This window comes from Theropithecus gelada, chromosome 9, assembly GCF_003255815.1.
Source record: "Theropithecus gelada isolate Dixy chromosome 9, Tgel_1.0, whole genome shotgun sequence".
NCBI lineage: Eukaryota > Metazoa > Chordata > Mammalia > Primates > Cercopithecidae > Theropithecus > Theropithecus gelada.
Genome location: NC_037677.1, coordinates 98,997,245 through 99,017,852, shown reverse-complemented (window position 1 = coordinate 99,017,852; position 20,608 = coordinate 98,997,245). Strand labels below are relative to the sequence as shown.

Sequence of the window (20,608 nt, the reverse complement as noted above, 5' to 3'; positions counted from 1 at the left end):
AGTGCATTCTGGTCATTTCTGCCTCAAGACTGGGATACTATGCCTGTCTGACTTTTCCTCCCCAACTTCGAATCCCCTATCTTCAACAGGGCAGCACCAGGCAAGAGGGGGTAAAAAGCTCTTTATTTGAAGCTCCAGGGTGGGGCAGGGCACTGGCCTCTCACCAGAGGTCCCCACAGTTCAGGTTCCCTACAGCTCAGTGTCAGGCCCCAGCCACACAGTCCAGCTGTGCTCCGATTGGCAGGCGCGTCAGACCTGCAGGTTGACAAAAGGTGCGAAGCCAGCCATATCCTGCAGCAGCACCAGGGCCTGGTGCAGCGGCGGCTCCACGTCGATGTCCACGCCGCGCTTCCGCAAGCGGCTCAGGCTGGACTCCGCCACATGGTGGCAGTGCCGCACCCGCAGCGAGCGCAGCGCGGGGCAGTACTCGGCCAATGTCCTGAGGGAGGAGCAGGGTGAGGCTAGGGGCATGAAGCCACCACACCCTTGGTGGGGTAAGGTGGGAGCCCGGGCTCACTCAGCCTCGGACTGGCTCTGGCAAAATCCCAGTCTCCCTCCAGCTCGGGGCAGGGGCATACTTTTTCCGTCCCTACACAAGGGAGGCACCTGGATTGGCTTCCAGTGAGCTGGAGACTTCCCGTCTCATTTAAGGAGGGGAACTCGGCCCTCAGCTCCACCTAGGATTGCAAGGTTTCCCGCTTGTTGAAGAAAAGCCAGAAGTCGACTTTCTATGTGAAATCTCCCAATGTGTAAATATTGGTTCAAAAAAGTTTTTAAACTATGGGCTCTCTGGCCTAGGCAACCCTAGAGGCCCTTTCTGTTCAGAATGGGGGTGCTGTGGTTTGCAGGAAGATTCAGAAGCCTCAGTCCGAGCTTTTAACAACTACAGCCCGCCCCATACCAGCAGAGGCTAAGTGACTGCCCTCCTCCCGCCCCATCAGGCCCAGGCACCTGACACCGTCGCTTCCGACGCGGAGGCAGCCGGTGAGGTCAAGGTGCTGGAGTTCTGGGCAGTTCCGAGCCAACTCTTGAACCGCGGCGTCCCCCACGTTGGCGTTGACGGCCAGAGAGAGGCTGCGGAGGCCAGCGCCGCGCCTCTGCGCCAGGTACACGATGGCCTCGTCCTTGAGCTGGCGGCAGGCGGTGAGATCCAGCTCCTCCAGGGCCGGGCAGCGGTCAGCGAGGCCGCGCAGCGCCAGCCCGTCCACCCAGTCACAGTGCGCGAGCGACAGGCGCTGCAGGCGTGGGCAGCCCTCGGCCAGCGCCCCAAGCGCCCGACGACTCAGTTGCCCGCAACCGCCCAGCGCCACACTCCGCAGCTGCGGATTACGCGCCAGCACCGGCACCAGGTCCTCGTCTGACAACCATTCGTGACACGGCGCCAGCGCCAGCTCCTGCAGCCCCTCGGCGTCCCGCAGCAGCCGGGCCAATGCGGCCCGCGGGATCTGCAGACCCACCTGCGGGCGGGGAGGCACCCCAACTCTCAGCCCGTCCTGCACTCCTCAGCCGCCTATGCGCCCCTGAGTTCTTTTCTGGCAGCCTCCTGCTCTCCCAGGAGAGACCTCACTCTCCCTCTGAGTCGCTACCCAGTACTTGCCCTTTGGGAGTACTCCCTGCTGCGTGGATCCCTCCCCGGGCAGCCCCGGCGGCCCAAGGGGGTCCAGAAGGGTATACTGCGGGGCTGGGGGCTGGGCTAGAGGCGGGGCGGTACCCAGGCAGGGGCGGGGCTTCAGCCCCCGGCTCACCTGCGCTGCATCGAAGCGACGCAGCCCGGCCAGGTGAAGCTGCACCAGCGCCCGGAAGGCCCGGCTAACGCGCTGCAGCCGGAGCAGCTGGCACAGCGGGACCCGGTTCAGGACGTGTGGGAGCAGCACATCTTCCCAGGGCAGGTCCAGGAGCCTGCGAGTAAAGGGGCGTTGGCACCGGCGTCCCGAGGCCACTATTACCTGCGAGTCCACCTCCGTTATGCTCCTGCGCCCCAGTTCCCAAGAGCGGCCCCCAGACCCAGCCCCGGCTCGGATACCCTCCCGCAGGTTCGTCTTCCCTCTCTCGGCCCCTCCGGTACTCGGTACCTGACGGCCCCGGGCTCTTGCTCCCCTCCGGACGGCTCCATCGGTGGCTCCATCGGCTGTATATTGCGCGTGCGCAGTAAGATTTCCTCGCTTTGGCCTTGGAGTGGCCGTGCCAAACCCGCCTCCTTGGGCTGTAGAGATAGACCTATTCAATCGAGTGCCGTGTCACCGAGGATCCAATCTGAAAGTTTTTCGGGTACACCCCAAAACACAGGCGGAACAGACCGGTGGTGTAACATTAGGCCTCGCCTTCTCAGCTACAGAGCTTGAGGCCCGAAGCTGGAGAATGCGGTGGGCATCAGAGACTGGCTTCTGTCGTCCTCTTGGGCCAGTAGCCGCCTCTGAGTGAAGTGATGATGGAAGGAGCAGGCAAGGCCAAACGCGGAGGGGGCGGAGCCAGGACTCCTAGGTTACCGGCCTCGCCTCTGCCCTCTGGTCGCGTTTAGCGACTTTGAAAAACGGAGAGAAACTATCCAGGCTCTTACTGTCTGCCACGTAACAGGTGTTCAATAAGTAATTGTTGAAATAATGAATGAATGGGCGAGGCTATAATTTTTCCCTCATCAAGTAAACCTGCTCAAACCTCCCATTCCTGATTAATTGTGAAGAGCTATCCAGCCTCTTCCACTTCGTAACAGTTTGGGCCGCGTTTCTGCCGGGGGAAGAGAGACGTAGGGGGCGCAAATAAAGACTATATGTCCAACTGGGTCCCTTTCATTTCCTCCAAAGGTCCAGAGTCCTGAGAAGAAGGAGAGCTCAGCTCAGCCCGCCAGGAGTAGTGCTTCTCGGCTGGCCTTGGGTTTAGTTGTAGGGTCTGAGGCTGGGTCCGCCCTGGGGCAGTGACGCCCCAGACCTCTGGACTCGGCTTCAAGACTGCCTCTCACCGCGTCCCCACGTCCCAGTCCCAGGATCCGCTCCGGGGGACCCCAGGGGTAGTGCCTTCCCCCATCATCCACGGGATGAGTATGGGGGGATGTGAAGGACGCGAGGGCCGCTGCACCGCTGACGGTCTGGCGTTCCTTCGGTGCAACCGCTTCAGCTGGCTCATCACAATGAAAACCACTTCTCATCTGTTATCTCGTCAGGGCTTCGGGCACCTCTGAAAGGTGGGCAGGTCTATGCTATCTCTCCATTTTAAAGATGGGGAAACCGAGGCCCCGGAGAGGAAGCGCCTTGTCCAGAATGAAGCCAGACGGGAATAGAGAACCCAGACATCTGGTTTTCCCAGAATTCCTTCCACGTTTCCCCACCCCGCAAGGCAGCGAGAAGGGAGAAGCCAGTGGCGCGGAAGGACAAAAAAGGGGTCAAGTTAGGTGAGGGCTTGCTACCTCTTCTTCCTCAGCCTGCTTAGGGAGGGGGTAGCTGGGAGGACTGACCCCTGCAAAGATAGAGCCACGTGAGCGCGCACCACCTCCGGCCGCGCGCCTCGTCCCCCTCCCCTCTTTGTTCGCGCCTCTGCGCCTGCGCAGTGCGACAAATCTGGCGCTGTCCCCTTCAGCACCACGCGGAGTCCGCGCCGCCCCTCCCCGCGGTGAGCCCCGCGCGCCCCCGCCTCGCACGTCCTCGCGCCCCCTGACTGCCCGAACAGACCCCTTCTTCCTTCCGAGGTCACCATCTGCCCTCCCTGGCCCTCCCAAAGAGAGTAGTTGCCATAGTAACTCGAGCGGCTCTTTCTTAAAATAGCAGGGTCCCCTTCTACCCTGGCCAAGGGCACAAGGGTTGCCTGTCGCCCACGTCTTCCAGTCCCTAGGTCATCTCTTACCCCTGGGCAGGCGTGACGACACCTAACTCAGGCAGCAAGGAAGTTCTTCCTGAAATCTGATTTAACATCCCCCTGCTGCATCCTGGGGGGGTGGTCACGGTTGGGTCTCCTGGGTCCGAGACTCAAAACCCCTGGCGGGTTCAAGACGGTGTTCCCTAGATCTCCTTTCCATAGTTGATGGTCTCCTGGATTTAGGGGGCGGGTCCAGTCTACACCCATACCGTGTGCTTGGCGCGGCCGCGTGCTCGTGGGGGCGGGAGCGCGTGTGGCATGTAACAGGTCATGTGGCAGCCTCCTAGGGACACGCGTGGGGTCTGGAGCGGGACACGCGTGTGCAGCCGGGCCTTACGTGTGGCTCAAGGGGCGGTGGGCGAGACAGACGTGGACACAAGTGGGGTGGGGCACGTCAGGGTCTGGGGAATAGAACCAGGGGTTCCATGCGCCCTCCTCCTTGTCTGGGGCGGGTCTTAGGTTGGCGGGAGAGCCCAGCGGGGACCTAGCGACCAAGGGGGCTGGCAGCCTCCGGGGCTCCGGGCCCTGGGAGAGGGCGGGGGTTGGGGGGGATTAGCGTTGCCTGAGCGGCGCGTAGGGGGTAGGGGGAGGGACTGAGAGGCGGGCGGGCCTGGAGCAAACGGGAGCTGCGCTGCCTTCACAGCTCAGCTGGGCCCAGCCTCTCCTCTGTCTCTCCTCGGTCCCAGCTCTGGGCGAGCAGCGGTGAGTACTGAGGTGGCATTGAGTTGGGGCTGCGCCGGGTATGCGCTGGGACCCCGTTGAGCTTCCAGAACCTGCCTGGCAGGGTTGCTACTCCTGACCTCTGCCCCTCCCCTGCATTGCCACCAGAGGCCCCTTTACCTGGTTCTGGTCTCTCCCGGATGGGATCTGTCTTACCCCTGGGGAGAGAGGGAGAGGAGAGGAATATGATGCAGATTCCCCTCAAGAGACCCTAGTAGGTGGGGGGGAGGGGAGGGTGTGTGTCCCTGCTTGAGTGTGTACATCTGTATGTGTACATCTGTATGTGTATGTGACTGTGAGCAGTAGGTCTCTGTGAGTGTCTGATACACCTGGACCTCTGTGTGCACTGGAGAATGACAGCCTGTGTATATATTTGGGTACCTCTTTGTGTCTTCCTGTTTGATGATGGTGTGTGTGTAAAACAAGCATGTGCCTTTTCATTACACACATATTTGTTATGACTATGAGAGTGCATGAGGGTGTGTCTTTGAGCAGTGTGTGTGTGTCTGTGTCTGTGTGTGCCAGAGGGTGTTGCCTATGAATGTGTTTAACTGTGTACTGACATATTTGTCCTTATGTATGTGTGTGTGTGCATGTGTGTCTGTGTATGTGTGTGCCTGTCTGTACCTGTATGAAGGAAAGAATGTCCCTGGCCGGGTGCGGTGGCTCACGCCTATAATCCCAGCACTTTGGGAGGCGGAGGCAGGTGGATCTCCTGACGTCAGGAGTTCAAAACCAGCCTGGACAACATGGTGAAACTCTGTCTCTACTAAAAATACAAAAATTAGCCAGGCGTAGTGGTGGGTGCCTGTAATCCCAGCTATTCGGGAGTCTGAGGCAAGAGAATCACTTGAACCTGGGAGGCAGAGGTTGCAGTGAGCCGAGATAGCACCATTCCACTCCAGCCTGGTCACAGGGGTGAAACTCTATCTCGAAAAAAAAAAAAAAAGAAGAAGAAGAAGAAGAAGAATGTCCCTTTCCCATTCAGTATGTATATATTGGGGGTAGGACCCTCTGCTCAGGCCTTTCTCCCCACTTCCATGCTGTGCCTCTCAGCCCTTCAGCATCCCTATATAACCCCTGTTCTTCTTCCCTCTCCTTCCAGGAGGCCTGAGTTTCCCTTCCCTGAGTGAGAAGCCTCCATAAGAGAGACTATAGGGGTCACAGGGTGGTATGATGGTGACAGCTGGCTGACACCCCTTCTCCAAAGGGTGGAGTACCAACTTCCCCCATTCCAGAAGTAGCTCCAAAGTGCCATAAGAACTCCGGGCTCACTCAACTTCTGAAGTTGCTTCCTCTGTCCTCCCAGGGTGATGCTCAGGGCCCCAGGCAGAAGGAAAGGAGCCAGGGGCCCACCGGGTGTATAACTCTTTTCTCCTCAGGCCTCTATGGAAGTAGCCCCCAGGCGTGGGATCAGTGATCCCATATTACCAGGATGAGCTAGGCCCCTGGTACTCAGAGGTCCCAGCCAACCTTCCCTTCCCTATCTCTGCTGTCCTGTCCATCTAACTCCTTGGCAGTTCACCCCATGCTCCCCTTCCTCTTTTACAGGCCTGTCTGAAGAGCATGCAGCCCCCTTACTCCCCGCCTGGCCTCGCCATCCCTGCCCCCCCAGCCTGACCCCCGGCCCCAGCATGGCCCAGGGTGCCATGCGCTTCTGCTCGGAAGGCGACTGTGCCATCTCCCCACCACGATGCCCACGCCGCTGGCTCCCCGAAGGCCCAGTGCCCCAGAGCCCCCCAGCCAGCATGTATGGCAGCACAGGCTCCTTGCTACGGCGAGTGGCAGGTCCAGGTCCTCGAGGCCGGGAACTGGGACGTGTGACAGCACCCTGTACACCTCTGCGTGGCCCCCCCTCACCCCGTGTTGCTCCCTCACCCTGGGCACCCTCTTCACCCACTGGGCAGCCCCCACCCGGGGCCCAGAGCTCTGTGGTCATCTTCCGCTTTGTGGAGAAGGCCAGTGTGAGGCCACTGAATGGGCTACCTGCTCCCGGGGGCTTGAGTCGGAGCTGGGATCTGGGGGGGGTTTCTCCTCCCAGGCCCACCCCAGCCCTTGGGCCTGGCTCCAACCGGAAGTTACGGCTGGAAGCATCCACATCAGACCCACTCCCCGCCAGAGGAGGCTCCGCCCTACCTGGCAGCCGGAACCTTGTACATGGGCCGCCAGCCCCACCCCAGGTTGGAGCAGATGGCCTTTACTCCTCTCTCCCCAATGGGCTTGGGGGCCCCCCTGAGCGCCTGGCCACACTCTTCAGAGGACCTGCTGACACTGGATTCCTGAACCAGGTATGCAACTTCCCCTGGGCTCCCGGGGCCCCCAGTGTAGGGGCAAGGCTTAACCTCCTATCAGACATGGGCTTGTCTGCTGTTCACTCTGAATCCTTTAATCTGTCCTAAATCTGCCTCTCTCTTGCCCTCTGTGTTTGTCTCTGTGTCTCTGCACCTCCATCTCTGTCCCTGCATGTTTTAATTTCTGTTTCTGTCCCATATTCTTGTGTCCTTGTATGTCTGGTTTTATCTCTGGGTGCCTGTGTCTCCCTCCTTGGCTCAGGGGGATACCTGGTCCTCCCCCCGGGAAGTTTCCTCTCATGCCCAGAGAATCGCTCGAGCCAAATGGGAATTCTTCTATGGCTCCTTGGACCCCCCCAGCTCAGGTAAGGCCTGGGACTGAGGCAGAGAGAACAGGGCAGGACCTTCCCCACAGCAGCTGAGACTCAGTAGGGAGCCCTCCTTCAAACTTCCCCTAATCCTTGGAATTGGCTCTTGAGTCAGCCAATGTCTCCCCAGGCCTCAATCTTTCCATCTGCGCTATGATGGGAGGCTGGAGGATAGGGACTGGGTGGGACACCTGGAGGAAGCTGAGTAATGGAGGGAGGGGACGGCAGGATATTGAGGGGCATTCCATGGAGTAGAAAAGAGGCTCAGCAGGGCTCAGTGGCCCCAGCATTTTGGGAGGCCAAGGCAGGAGGATTGCTCAAAGCCAGCAATCCAAGACCAGCCTGGGCAACATAGCGAGTCTCTACAAAAAATTTAATTAGCTGGATGTAGTGGTGTGCACTTATAGTCCCAACTACTGGGGACGCTGGGTTGGGAGGATCCCTTGAGTCCAGGCGATCAAGGCTGCAGTGAGTTATAATTGCACCACTGCACTTCAGCGTGACACAGTGAGACCCTGTCTCAAAAAAGAAAGAAAGAGAGAGAGAGAGAAAGAGAGAAAGAAAAAGACTGGTCTTCCCCCAGTTCCTCAAAGCCATTTGACAAGAACTTGATTTTAAATGAGCTCCACTGGCACCAGGAACAAGCTAAGTTTGTAGCAGGAGGAATGGTGGCTAGACAGTGAGAGAACTTCCTGCCAATATGAGGCAGTGGGCAGAGCTCCTACAGCAGAATTAGGACAGGGAGCTGACGTGGATAACCTCCTGACCTGGATGCCTATGCACACTACAGGTGCTAAGCCCCCAGAGCAGGCCCCCCCATCTCCACCTGGGGTGGGCTCAAGGCAGGGCTCTGGGGTGGCTGTGGGGCAAGCGGCCAAGTACTCAGAGACAGACCTGGACACGGTGCCCCTGAGGTGCTACCGCGAGACTGACATCGATGAGGTGCTGGCTGAGCGGGAGGAGGCTGACTCGGCCATTGAAAGTCAGCCCAGCTCTGAGGGTCCACCAGGCACTGCCCACCCACCTGCCCCACGGCCCGGCCTACGCCCTGACCCTCATCCCAGCCTCGGCAGTGGCAATGAGGATGAGGACGAGGATGAGGCAGGCGGGGAAGAAGATGTGGATGACGAGGTGTTTGAGGCCTCTGACGGGGCCCGGTGAGTGGGGGAGTGGGAGAAGGAAGTGGCTTCCCATTGGCATACAGGCAGAGCGGGGCTCAAAGGGCTTGGGATAGAGATGGGTGTGGGCATGGTGGCCTGAGGCTTGGCAGAACACTGGGGATGTGGGAAGCAAAGAGGCCAGGGGTTCAAGCAGAACAGGGGGCAGGGTGAGAGGCCAAAGGCCGCAGTCAAGCCCAGGATCACAGGAGCATGAGTCCGGATCCTGGTGGGAGAGTGGGGAGTGTGGGGACATTCCTTTCCGTCTCACACCCCAGTGTCGCTTGGAGCCTCATCTTCTCCTAAGATGTTGCCAGAAATAGAAATGGGATGGCAGGAGGGAAGCGGATCAGGGAAAATGAGGAGAAAGGGAGATTAGCAGGGAGGGAGGGGACTGGGTGCTGGGGACTGGTAGGGCTGGTGTGCCTCAGGGGGCACTGAATAGCTTGGTCCCCTACCCTGGAGGCTCTTTTTTGTTAGTGGGCAGGAGCCAGTGAAAAGGAGATGATAATCCCCTAAGCAGAGTCAGTGTGAGAGTTCAGTGAAATTCTGCCCGAGCCCTGTAATCTGGGCCCCTAATCAGAGATTCTCCCTGCCCCTGCAGGCCAGGGAGCCGGATGCCTCTCAAGTCACCTGTGCCCTTTCTACCTGGGACCAGCCCCTCGGCTGATGGGCCTGACTCTTTCAGTTGTGTGTTTGAAGCCATCCTGGAGTCACACCGGGCCAAAGGCACCTCCTATACCAGCCTCGCCTCGCTGGAGGCCTTGGCCTCACCTGGCCCAACCCAGAGCCCCTTCTTCACCTTTGAGCTGCCTCCCCAACCCCCTGCCCCCCGGCCTGACCCACCAGCTCCCGCCCCACTTGCCCCTCTTGAACCGGATTCTGGTACCAGCTCTGCTGCTGATGGTCCTTGGACACAGAGAGGGGAGGAGGAGGAGGCAGAGGCCAGAGCCAAGCTGGCCCCAGGGAGGGAGCCCCCTAGTCCCTGCCACTCAGAGGACAGCCTTGGGCTGGGTGCAGCACCCCTTGGGAGGTAAGTAATTCCTTTTGTCCCTCAGACTTGAGGCCCCCAGGGCTCCAGAAACAGCTGCTGTAAGGGACAGATCCTGAGTGTGAGGATTAGTTTATATTCCTGACCCCTGAGTAGGGGTGGTTAGGGGATGCAGATCCTGTTTTCCCATTTGGAGGACTACTGCCATTAGCTGTGAGGGGGAGTCCCTCACAGCGCCTCTCTTGGTCTCAAGTCCAGTGGCTTGAGAAAGCATGATTCAGCATTGAAGGATCCCTGGAGAATACCCTTCTTGCTCTCCTGGAGGGCTCTTTCTTCCCTTTGCAGAGTCTTTAGCCTGTTCAGAATTCTTGTGACCTTACCCCCACCCAGCCTGGAAGCTTCACCAAAGATGCAGCCACCAGCCTCTCCCACTGCCTCCCTCCCATGTCGCCCCTGCCCAATCAGGCATCTCTCGTCCAGCTCCAGGAAGTCCTTTCACAGTCTAACCTTTCTGCTCTCCCCTCTGCCAGCTACCCTCTCAGTCATGGAAGCCATGGCAACAGGAGGGGGTGGCCAGGGAGACAGGGTTGCCTAGCAACCAGGAGTTTCCGGCCTCTGTCTCTAGGGTGACAGGTGGCTTTGCGAGTAGAGCAGCTGGGGTGGGAAGGGGAGGAGAGAAAGGGAATGAGGGTGCGCACCCTGACCCTTAACCCCCTAACTCCAGAGCCTGCTTCTGTGTGGGTAGAGGGGGGAGCACCAAGGACAGGCTCCTCTCCCTAAAAGGCAGGAGGGGGAAAGCCTTCGGACCAGTATCCCTGCTGCCCTCAAATCTTTCCCTGACCCTCCACAGTTCCTCCGTAGTAGCCCATCTATTCCACCTTTGTCCATAGTCTAAGAGACAAAGGACTATTTTCTGTGTAGGGCCAAGGTGGGAACAGATAATCTACATCTAATAGCAAATGTAGGCCCCTGGGAGCTTGGGGAAGCAACCAGAACTCCCACAGCAGCAAGATGGATGTGGGTTAGATTTAAGGCAGGACTTCCACAGAGAGGTGGTAATGATAGAGTAGGCTGATGGAGAGAATCTAATCTCCTTCCCAGGGAAAAAGAAGAATGCTTTCCCATGTCCCTCCACTCCCTCCCCTTCTCCACCTTCTGCGCCTGGAGGCAGAAGGAGGGTCTGGATGGCTCCTAAGGACCCTGCCCCAGCCTGAGCTGGTGTTCTATCCCGGCAGCGAACCACCCCTGAGCCAGCTGGTGTCCGACTCAGACTCAGAGCTGGACAGCACAGAGCGGCTGGCCCTGGGAAGCACAGACACCTTGTCCAATGGGCAGAAAGCAGACCTGGAGGCTGCACAGCGCCTGGCCAAGAGACTGTACCGACTAGACGGCTTCAGGAAGGCTGATGTGGCCCGGCACCTTGGCAAGAAGTAAAGCCACTAGGCTGGGACTGAGGATGGGGGCAGAGGGAGTGCATCCTGAAGGCAGCTCTCCATCTAATGTCCCCAGGTCATTGGGTAATCCCCACCTGACCCCCTGCGCTTCCCCTTGAGACCCTACCTGTCTCTCTATCCTGCCCACAGCAATGACTTCAGCAAACTGGTGGCTGGGGAGTACCTCAAGTTCTTTGTCTTCACGGGCATGACTCTGGACCAAGCTCTCAGGTGGGTGTTGACCCTTTGGAGGACAGCCCCCACTCTCCAGGCTTCATGTTAGGGCCCCAGGATGCCTCCTCTGAGCCCCTCTGTCCCCCACAAGCTGTCCTGACCTCACCCTTCCCAAGCTGGCTGGGCATGACCAAGGTCCAGAGCTGCCTGGTAAAGGGACCTTGGGTAGGGGTGATGGGTGAATGGTCAGGGTGCATACCCTCATCCCCTTTCTTTCCTCCCCTTCCCACCCCAGCTGCTCTACTCTCAAAGCCACCTGTCACCCCAGAGACAGAGGCCAGAAACTCCTGGTTGCTAGGCAGCCCTCTCTTGCCCCTTCCCCAGGGTGTTTCTGAAGGAGCTGGCCTTAATGGGTGAGACCCAGGAACGAGAGCGCGTGCTGGCCCACTTCTCCCAGCGATACTTCCAGTGCAATCCTGAAGCCCTGTCCTCAGAGGGTGAGGAGTTCCGAGAGCAGGGGGGTTCTTAGCTGGCCACAGAGGCAAAATGGGCTGGGCCCTGTGTGTGTGTACAAGAGCATGAGTGTGTGTACAGCAGGGAATAGATATACATATGTGTAGGCATGTGAACTTGCATGTGTGCAGACAGTGCTGTCATGGCTGCATGTATGTGGAACTATACATGTGGGCAGGCATATTGCTAGGGTTGAGTGTGCTGTGAAGAGGCAGGAGTTTGCATGCCTGTGCAGGCCAGTGCTTGGCTGGAGTGGGGTTTCTGTTTGACTGCCCTGGTCTACAGGACTGTGCTGTGGTTCACTTTCTTGTGGTCCAGGCTTAGAGGCAAGGGAACGTTGGGGCAACTAGTGGGCAGCCCTCAGTACCTGAGGGAGCCAGGGACGGATCCTGAGAAGAGGGCTAGGTCCTTGCTGAGGGATCTGTTGGAAGAGGAGCTCTTTGTAGGGAGGGTTCACTAATGGAGTTCAGGAGGTAGGAGGTTGCCGGCCAAAGCAGGTGGAGATGAACTGGGAGGTTGGGGAATATGGCTGTGGGAAGGGTCCCTGGGAGGCAGCCAAGGCTGAAAGTCAGCTCTCCCCTAGACGGCGCCCACACTCTGACCTGTGCGCTCATGCTGCTCAACACCGATCTCCACGGCCACGTGAGTGGGGGCCGGGCGGGCAGGAGCCAGAAAACAAACCCCTGGCCAGACATTCAGGACCTGGGAGGCCAAGGGCCCTCCAAACTCACAGGCTTCTGTTGCCTCCCTTAGAACATCGGGAAGCGCATGACCTGCGGGGACTTCATCGGGAACCTGGAGGGCCTCAATGACGGCGGCGACTTCCCTAGGGAGCTGCTCAAGGTGGGGGGCGGGGCAGGGTAGAAGTTGCTGGAGGGGAAGGATGGAGGACCCAGTCGGCGACAGAGTCCGGAGTCCAAGGGAGGGCAGGGCTGGGGCTTGCCGCCCCCGCTACTGCCGCGGGAGCCTGGGCTCTCGTGACTCAGCCTGGGGACCACCCCCTCCCCCGGCCCCACGCGCAGGCTCTCCCGGAACATGGCGCACATGCGTGCGGTCGCGGCTGCGCGCGGCGGGGGAGGGGACCCGGTTCTGGAAAACACGCGAGCAGGCGGCCCAGGCCCCTGCATTTGCCTTCATCAGTTCCCCTCCTCCAGTGTGTGCTGGGGTGGAAGGCGGGAGTTGCGGGGGTCCCTGCACAGGGCCGGGATTGGGTGGGGGTACACTCCACACTGCTCCCCCGCCGCGTGGACAGCCAAAAAGACCCTCCTGGTGCTGCTGCGCTGCAGGGACCCAGAGGGAGAGGGGACTGAGATGGACTAAGCTTTTCCAAGGTCTGGCAGCGAGTTAGCGCAAAGCTGGAGCTAGAAACTGCTTTCTGGCTCCCTGTGAGCAGGCCCCGTTCCCAGGCGCCAGCTCCATGACCCACAACTGAGGGGTCAGATACGTAGGGGCTGGTACCGGTGGGAGAAGGGAACGGCTCGTCCAATGGGTTCACTCTTCTCCCTGATGTGGTGGTAGTTTATCCAGGGAGGCCTGGACTCACTTGAAGAAACCCCCAGGCTTGGACAAAGGTGTCTCTGCGCCACTACATACATGTAACAGCACAGGAGTGTCCCAGGGCGTGTCTGTGAGCTTGGGGTGCTGGGCTTCTGAGTTTGGGGTGTATCCGAGAGGGAAAGTCCATGGTGAGCTGGGGTGTATGCTTGAGTTGAGTTGCATCTGTGTGCCCGGGCGTCGTGAATCAAGGGTTTGTATGGCTTGGTGTGTTTGTGTTTTAGGGCTTACGATTTAGAGTGTGTGTCTGAGTTGGGGTGTAGGCTGGATGTTTATGTGTGGTGGGGTGTACATCTTCGAATTGGCCGTGTCTGAGGTATGCCATATGCCTCTGAGTAGGGGGTGTATGTTTGTGAGCTAAAGATTGTAAGTTTTGAAGTGTCCATTTGAATGGGTAGTGTCTGCGAGTTGGGGTGACCGTGAACTGGTGCGTCTGGTTTGTTGGGGTGTACGTCAGAATCGAGGTGTGTTACGTGACTTGGGATCTATATATGGGGGGTATCTGCGGGTGAGCTGCATGAAGTCGGGGCTGCTCCTTCCCTGCCTTGGTCCTCCCTCGGGGTCCCTCTTGGCTCAGTGGAAAAGGGCCGCAGGGAAGCGGTCCGGCCTCTCGCCTCCCACCACCCCAACCCAGACGAGCCAGAAGGGAGTTCCAGACCCTGCTGGGTCCGCCCAGCGTCACAGCCCCAGGCATAGCGGCGCTCCCAGCCTCCCCGGAGCTGCCACCCACGCTGGCCTCCCCAGGCTCCTCCCAGTGGCCGCGCGGGGAGGGCCCCCTTCGCGATCCGGCGCCTCCATTTCATGCGATCCCCGCCCCCCGCCCTCGCCCTCCCCTTCCCGTCGGTGCCCCCCTCCCGCTGTAGCCCAGCCGCAGAGCAGACAGCGCCGCCACCGCCGCGCACTCCGTGCGTCCCTGAGAGCCGGGCCGGCTCGGGCCAGGCCGCGCCGCTCGCGCTGGCTGTCGGGGGAGCGGTCCGCGGGCCGTCCGGGCGGCCCGGGGGCCGAGGGCGGGCGGGGGCATGGCCGGGGGCCTCGGCGCGCCGGCCGGGCCAGCATGATCGGCGTCAACAGCATCCACAGCAGCGCCGGGCGGCTGCGCTCGCGCTCGCTGTGCTCCGTGCGCTACGGGCGCACCCACCGCGGCGCGGAGACCCTGTGCTACGGCTGGCCGCAGCGCTCGCGCAGCCTCAAGCCGGTGCTCTACACCGACCTGGTGGTCAGCCGCCTGCAGAGCCGCAAGAAGAAAAAGGCGGTGAGGGCGTTGGGGCCGCGGCCCACGCCAGGCTGGGGGGCGACTGAGGGGGAGGCTTGAGGGAGGCACCGAGGGCGGCGCGAACCGCGGGCAGAGCCTGGTAGGCTGGTAGGGACAGAGGTCAGGGGCAGCCAGAGGTGGGCACGGGCTGGGGGGCAGGGAGGGCACAGACCCTGGGACCAAGGTGGGCCTCACAAACCGAAGAGGGTTTTCTAGATTGAATATGACTTGCGGCCCACCGATGGGGTTCGGGGCCCTCGAAGGAGGTGTGGTGGTGCGCCGAAGGGGTCCTGAGACAGGGCAGGGGTGAACTAGAAGGCTGGAGGCAAGGATTGCAGGTTGGATGTTGGTGGACGCTTCCGCTTTCTGGCCAGAGAGTTGGTGAGTGAGGATTAAGGGTCTGAGCCATGCTGGGTTTTGACTGGGTGTGTGCTGGAAGGTCTATGTGTTGATTTGCCTTGGTTGTGCTGGGGGCGGTGGAGCGGGGGTTGGAGGCTGTGGGGTACACCCATCCCCAGACAAGGGTGTGAACAGTGTGTGCCCAGTTGGGATGCCTGGTTTGCCGTGTGGCTGGGCATGGCCGTGGGCAGTGAGAGAGTCAGAGACTGGTTTGTTGGGAGGAGTGAAGGGGAGGCTGTGTCCCATCACAGGGAAGTTGCCAACGTCACCACTGCACCCAGCTCACATGCAGGCAGCATCACACGCCACACACTTAGCCCAACATGCACATGCTGGGGACACACCCACTCACGGACAGGCTGACGGAAGTACCCCCACAGTTGGAGGCGCTGGCGTGGACCCATGTTCCAGGCCACTCCAGAGAAGAGGGGACCCCATGCCACTTCTGGAGCCTGTTCTCTCTTCTGACCACCCCGGAACCCCCAAATGTCCCCAGGCCAGCTGGATAGAGGGGAAGTGGCTGGTTCACATCACACAGAGTTTGGGCTATGCAGGAATTGGAAGCTAAAACCACTGCTTTTTAGATGAGTGTTTGCTCTCTGGTGAGAAAGTGTGCACATGGGCAGGGCGCTGGACCACCCTGGCATTTGGCTTGTTGGGGCTGTCAGGGTTAGGGGGAGGCCTCAGCTTGTCTTGGTGTTGGGAGCCATGATAGTGTGCTCTCTATTAGTGAAGAAAGGTGCTGAGAGGGCGAGTCCTCTATCCTGGGGTCGCAGTTTCCCCATATGCTATGTGTGGGCTCATCCTGTGGAAACAGGCCAGAGCGCATGGTTGGGGGAAGGGGAATTTCTTGGGCTGCTTTTCCCCATTCCCTCCAGGGCTGTGCTTCTCCAGCCCAGGATCTGAGCAGGACAGCCCCTTAACAACAATAAAGATAATAATAGCAACAACCATTTACTGTGCGTCAGCCTTGTGCCGGGATGCCCTGTGCTAACTGCCTGTGCCCACATGTTACTACGTTTGTTCCTCTCCATGGATACTTGCCCAAAGTCATGCAGCTCAGGTGGTGGAGCCGGGCCTGGGTCTCCATTCTGGAGCCTGTGTTCTTGGTCATTATATCCTGCTGCCCTTTGCCCTTAGTTCTGGCTCATCTCCCAAGTGAGAGGGGAAGGCTCTAAGCTCTGACACTGGGGTACTGACCCACAACCCCCTAATTTGTTTCCCCCACCCCCCAGGCCTTGTACAGCTCCATCAAGAATGAGAAGCTGCAGTGGGCCATGTGAGTCCCGGGGCTGCGTGGTGGGGCTAAGATGGGGCATGGGGAAGGGGCTGCCTGGGGAGGCTGAGAGAGCTGGGGTGGGCCCTGGGTGGGGCAGGGGAGGAGAGTGAGAGGCCATGAGAGGCAGTGAGGCTGCCTCACTTCCTTCTTTGGAGATGTCTGCCTGAATTTGGGGTTCTGTATCTTGTCTCTAGCTGGGTTGTTATGACAAGTGGGTTGGGGTGGGAAGAGAGGTGCTGAAACATCAAAGGGAGGTCCCCTGGCAACCCTAGTGGAAAAGCAGAAGCCTCTGGAAGCAGGGCCTTGACCAGCAGCACAAGAGGCCCTCTCAGGTCCTAGGGAGCCCAGATGTCACAGAACAAAACAAGTAACCATGCTGTCTGTTCTTGGCAGCCTCCAATAGAAACATAGAGACTCAGCCGTGCGCGGTGGCTCATGCCTGTAATCCTAGCACTTTGGGAGGCCAAGGCAGGTGGATCACGAGGTCAGGAGATTGAGACCATCCTAGCTAACATGATGAAACCCTGTCTCTACTGCAAACACAAAAAATTAGCCGGGCGTGGTGGCGGGCACCTGTAGTCCCAGTTACTCAGGAGGCTGAGGCAGGAGAATGGTGTGAACCCGGGAGGCGGAGCTTGTAGTGAGCCGAGATTGCACCACTGCACTCCAGCCTGGGCAACAGAGCAAGACTCCGTCTCAAAAAAAAAAAAAAAAAAAAAAGGTCGGGCGCGGTGGCTCACGCCTGTAATCCCAGCACTTTGGGAGGCCGAAGCTGGAGGATCACGAGGTCAGGAGATCGACACCATCCTGGCTAACACGGTGAAACCCCGTCTCTACTAAAAATACAAAAAAATTAGCCGGGCATGGTGGCAGGCACCTGTAGTCCCAGCTACTCTGGAGGCGGAGGCAGGAGAATGGTGTGAACCCGGGAGGCAGAACTTGCAGTGAGCCGAGATTGCGCCACAGCACTCCAGCCTGGGTGACAGAGCGAGACTCTGTCTCAAAAAAAAAAAAAAGAAAAAAAAGAAAAAAAAGAAAAGAAAACAGAAACATAGAGACTCATAAGTATGTCTTGGAAGAGCCTAGTCTGAGGGAAGAAATCCAGTTTGGGCCTTGGGGTCCCCAGTCTGAGGGTAGAGGTCTTATTTTCACAGTTCATAGATCACTCACATTTGCTTTTATCCACTGAGACTCCCTCACTGCCCAGTTAGCTGGGAGTTCCCAGTCACTGGAGATCTCAGGGGAGGCACAGCTCAGGATTAGGGTACAGGGGGTGATTGGGGAAGGCTTTTGGAGGGTTGAGACTGGGGCCATGAAGTTGGGGCAGCATTTGGGAAGAGGAAAGGGGAAGTTGGAATTTGGGAGGCAAAGGTGTGGTGGCTGAAATGAGTATGGGGTGGGGAACCAATGAAGGCAGGCCTGGCTGGGATGGAGAAAAACAGTGTTGGGGGAGATGCAGTATAGGCTCCATATGAGAGGCAACAGGGAGCTACTGCAGGTTCTTGAGCAAGGGAGTGACAAGATAGAATCCGATTTTTTCTTTGACTGAGCCTGTAGACCAGGATGTATGGGGTTGGGGTGGGGGTGGCACTAGGAAGCTACTTCTTCCATCTGCTACCATTTAGCCACAAGCCATGAGCAAAGCCCGGGGCTGGATGTGGTTGAGCTAGCAGAGGCAGACCTGGGGATGTCCTGGTGGAGAAGGGTGTGAGGGCTGCGGGTGTGCAGCAATGGAGAGGATAGTGCTGGCCCTACTTGATAGGAGGAAGGGACAGTGGTAGCTCGAGGCTGGGGAACTCTGAGGGAAGTGCCCTGCTCTGAGGGGGCAGAACCACACATTGGGGAGGTGTGATCTGAGGCTGGAGACATGACAGGACCCTCAGGTTGAGCCCCCCAAGCCACAAACACTGGGGGAGCTTTTCCAGGGCAGGCAGAGGCCAGAACTGAAGCGGGGGTCACGGCTCCACGGCCAGCCCCCTCTGAGGTGATCACACCTGCAGAGACGAGGAGGAGCTGAGACGCTCTCTGTCTGAGTTGGCCGACCCCAACCCCAAGGTCATCAAGCGGATCAGCGGGGGCAGTGGCAGCGGCTCCAGCCCTTTCCTGGACCTGACTCCCGAGCCTGGGGCTGCTGTCTACAAGCACGGGGCCCTGGTGCGAAAGGTGCACGCAGACCCTGACTGCAGGAAGAGTACGTGGCTGAGTGGCGGGGGGGGTGGCGTCTGGGGGATGGATGGGAGTGGGCCTGTTCCAGGGTCCCCTGACCTGTCTTTTCTCTCTGCAGCACCTCGGGGCAAGCGGGGCTGGAAGAGCTTCCACGGGATCCTCAAGGGCATGATCCTCTACCTGCAGAAGGTGTGGGGCCAGGCCAGGGGGCTGGGGCCGGGACTGAGTTGGCTGGTGGGTGATGGATGGGTGGGAGTAGGTGGGGCTGGGCCAGGCTGCTTTTGGGGCCAGGATAAGATGGGCACCCCTGCAGGAGGAGTACAAGCCTGGGAAGGCCCTTTCAGAGACGGAGCTCAAGAATGCCATCAGCATCCACCATGCCCTGGCCACTCGTGCCAGTGACTACAGCAAGAGGCCCCATGTCTTCTACCTGCGCACAGCTGACTGGCGGGTCTTCCTCTTCCAGGCCCCGTGAGTGCCCTCCTCCTGCCCATCCTGGACCCCTTCCCCCACCTCCCATCCTGCTCCCCTCCCTGTCTCTGGATTTCATTCCTTCTCAGGCCACACTTGAGCCAGGACTGGCATCCTGGGACAGAAACCCTGGGCCCAGGTCCCAAGGGGCTGTGATTTCTCCCCAGGAGCCTGGAGCAGATGCAGTCCTGGATCACGCGCATCAATGTAGTAGCCGCTATGTTCTCTGCGCCCCCCTTCCCAGCTGCTGTTAGCTCCCAAAAGAAGTTCAGCCGCCCTCTCCTGCCCAGCGCTGCCACCCGCCTCTCCCAGGTAGCCCCAGCTCTGTCCACCTGGTGCCAGTGGGATGGAGGGGGTTAGGCTCAGGCCCACTGCACTCAAGGCTGCTGTGTATGATCGTGGAGATGTCCCCTGCACCAGGATGCTGGCCACAGGGGTGAGCAGGGGCTGAAATCCAGCCCCCACTGGGTCCCACTTGCCAGCTGGGAACCCAAACATAGTGTTTGTTTGTCCAAAGGAAGGGGCATCTTTTTAAAAATCTGCACAGAGGCACTATATAGGGCAGAGTGACCATGGCCATGCCTCCCCCTGGCCACTAGGAGGAACAGGTGCGGACCCACGAGGCCAAGCTGAAGGCCATGGCAAGTGAGCTGCGGGAGCACCGAGCCGCCCAGCTGGGCAAGAAGGGCCGGGGCAAGGAGGCTGAAGAGCAGCGGCAGAAGGAGGCCTACCTGGAGTTTGAGGTGAGCCTCCCTGCCTGCGCCTCTGTCCACACACGCAGGCCCACACTAGGGTGAAGGGCATGAACTCTAAGAGTGGAACCGGCTGGAGGTCCTTGGGCAGGTTGCTTAATCTAAGCCTCAGTTTCCTCCTCTGTGCAAGAAGGATAACATTTGACACCCACTGGGGTTTCGAGGTGAGGCGTATGTCAAGCGTGCCATTTCCCCAGCTCTAGTAAAGGCTCAAGACACATTAGGTTACAGATGATGGTCCCAGGAGAGCCCAGAGAGGGTACCAGCCTGCATGGGACCATCCCACAGTCCTGGCCGGGCACCTGCCATCTCCTGCCCTGCTGGCAGCCCTCCCTGGCCCAGATGCGGGGGTGGGCAGAAGGCAGAGAACAGGCTTTCACAGCTCCTGCCCCTCTGCCTCAGAAATCCCGCTATAGCACCTATGCAGCGCTGCTTCGGGTCAAGCTGAAGGCAGGCAGCGAGGAGCTGGATGCAGTGGAGGCAGCACTAGCCCAGGCCGGGAGCACAGAGGACGGACTCCCTCCTTCTCACTCCAGTCCCTCCCTGCAGTCCAAACCCTCCAGCCAGCCCCGGGCTCAGCGTCACAGCTCAGAGCCTCGGCCAGGGGCAGGCAGTGGGCGGCGGAAGCCCTGAGATGAGGTTTGGGGTGGGGGGTGCCTGCTGGGCACCTGCAGGATGACATGGCCCTGCCTGAGCCCGGGCCGGCCTCGGGCCACCCACGAGGGCCTCCCGGTCTAGGGCCCGACCGCGCCGGACGCGGTGTCCGGGGCAGGGCAGGGCTGGGGCCTGGGCCTCAGGAGCCTAGGCTAGGGGCACGTCCGAGAGCCCCTTTTTGTGATAATGTTTTGCACTTTTTCGTACAGGGTGGGCGGGGGTGGGAGGGGCTAGCGCCCCTGAACTTTTGATGCTTTTTTTTTGTGTGGGAGAGGCCTGATGCCATTTCTGCTTTCTGCTGAGACCACCCCACCCTGACACCAGCAGTCCCCCCTCTGTCCTGGGGCCTGGCTTGGACAGAGACCAGGATTTGGGGCTGAGCTGGTTTCCCCTCCTTCCTCCCCAAGGGCTCACCCTCTCTCTTGCTGGAGGTGGAGGAAGGGCGTCCATGCCAAGGCCCCATACCTGGGCCGGGGGCAGCACGACCTGGCTTTCCCCGCTTCAGTGGGCCTTGCCCTTTGTACAGCCTCCACCCCCATTAAAATTGCTCTGGACTTGCTGGCTGGGCCTCATCCTTCTCTTCTCACC

At 59.6% G+C, this 20,608-nt stretch overlaps 2 protein-coding genes across 4 annotated transcripts; one reads left to right on the top strand and one right to left on the bottom strand.

Annotated features, from left to right (window-relative positions):
• Window positions 1-104: 104 nt before the first annotated feature.
• On the bottom strand, window positions 105-4,060 carry FBXL15 (F-box and leucine rich repeat protein 15). Of its 2 annotated transcripts, none has more exons than XM_025397308.1 (5): window positions 3,835-4,060; window positions 2,073-2,203; window positions 1,746-1,899; window positions 952-1,457; window positions 105-439 (listed from the first exon to the last, which is right to left on the bottom strand). In XM_025397308.1, the coding sequence occupies exons 2-5, from the start codon at window positions 2,123-2,125 to the stop codon at window positions 250-252; spliced, it is 903 nt and encodes a 300-aa protein (XP_025253093.1). In that variant the 5' UTR covers window positions 2,126-2,203; window positions 3,835-4,060; the 3' UTR covers window positions 105-249. The 2 variants fall into 2 exon arrangements, with proteins under 2 accessions (XP_025253093.1, XP_025253092.1); XM_025397307.1 differs by lacking the exon at window positions 3,835-4,060 and adding an exon at window positions 2,957-3,451.
• Window positions 3,331-20,580, top strand: PSD (pleckstrin and Sec7 domain containing). 2 transcript variants are annotated; one of them, XM_025397305.1, is made up of 18 exons: window positions 3,331-3,385; window positions 4,490-4,548; window positions 6,118-6,854; window positions 7,120-7,222; window positions 8,016-8,382; window positions 8,987-9,415; window positions 10,609-10,803; window positions 10,957-11,037; window positions 11,365-11,477; window positions 12,077-12,135; window positions 12,247-12,336; window positions 15,934-15,977; window positions 17,978-18,168; window positions 18,262-18,332; window positions 18,457-18,614; window positions 18,782-18,926; window positions 19,214-19,357; window positions 19,769-20,579. In XM_025397305.1, the coding sequence occupies exons 3-18, from the start codon at window positions 6,201-6,203 to the stop codon at window positions 19,997-19,999; spliced, it is 3,075 nt and encodes a 1,024-aa protein (XP_025253090.1). In that variant the 5' UTR covers window positions 3,331-3,385; window positions 4,490-4,548; window positions 6,118-6,200; the 3' UTR covers window positions 20,000-20,579. The 2 variants fall into 2 exon arrangements, with proteins under 2 accessions (XP_025253090.1, XP_025253091.1); XM_025397306.1 differs by lacking the exon at window positions 3,331-3,385 and adding an exon at window positions 3,538-3,603 and having other exon boundaries at window positions 19,769-20,580.
• Window positions 20,581-20,608: the final 28 nt, after the last annotated feature.

Bases quoted from the DNA above. Each gene is read 5' to 3' on its own strand.
- FBXL15 (XM_025397307.1), bottom strand. From the start codon at position 3,142: ATGAGAAGTGGTTTTCATTGTGATGAGCCAGCTGAAGCGGTTGCACCG. The intron at 1,900-2,072 runs GTACCGAGTACC...CTTTACTCGCAG, and splicing joins CAAGAGCCCGGGGCCGTCAG to GCTCCTGGACCTGCCCTGGG. The intron at 1,458-1,745 runs GTGAGCCGGGGG...CCCCGCCCGCAG, and splicing joins GTCGCTTCGATGCAGCGCAG to GTGGGTCTGCAGATCCCGCG.
- PSD (XM_025397306.1), top strand. From the start codon at position 6,201: ATGGCCCAGGGTGCCATGCGCTTCTGCTCGGAAGGCGACTGTGCCATC. The intron at 9,416-10,608 runs GTAAGTAATTCC...CTATCCCGGCAG, and splicing joins GGTGCAGCACCCCTTGGGAG to CGAACCACCCCTGAGCCAGC. The intron at 18,615-18,781 runs GTGAGTGCCCTC...ATTTCTCCCCAG, and splicing joins GTCTTCCTCTTCCAGGCCCC to GAGCCTGGAGCAGATGCAGT.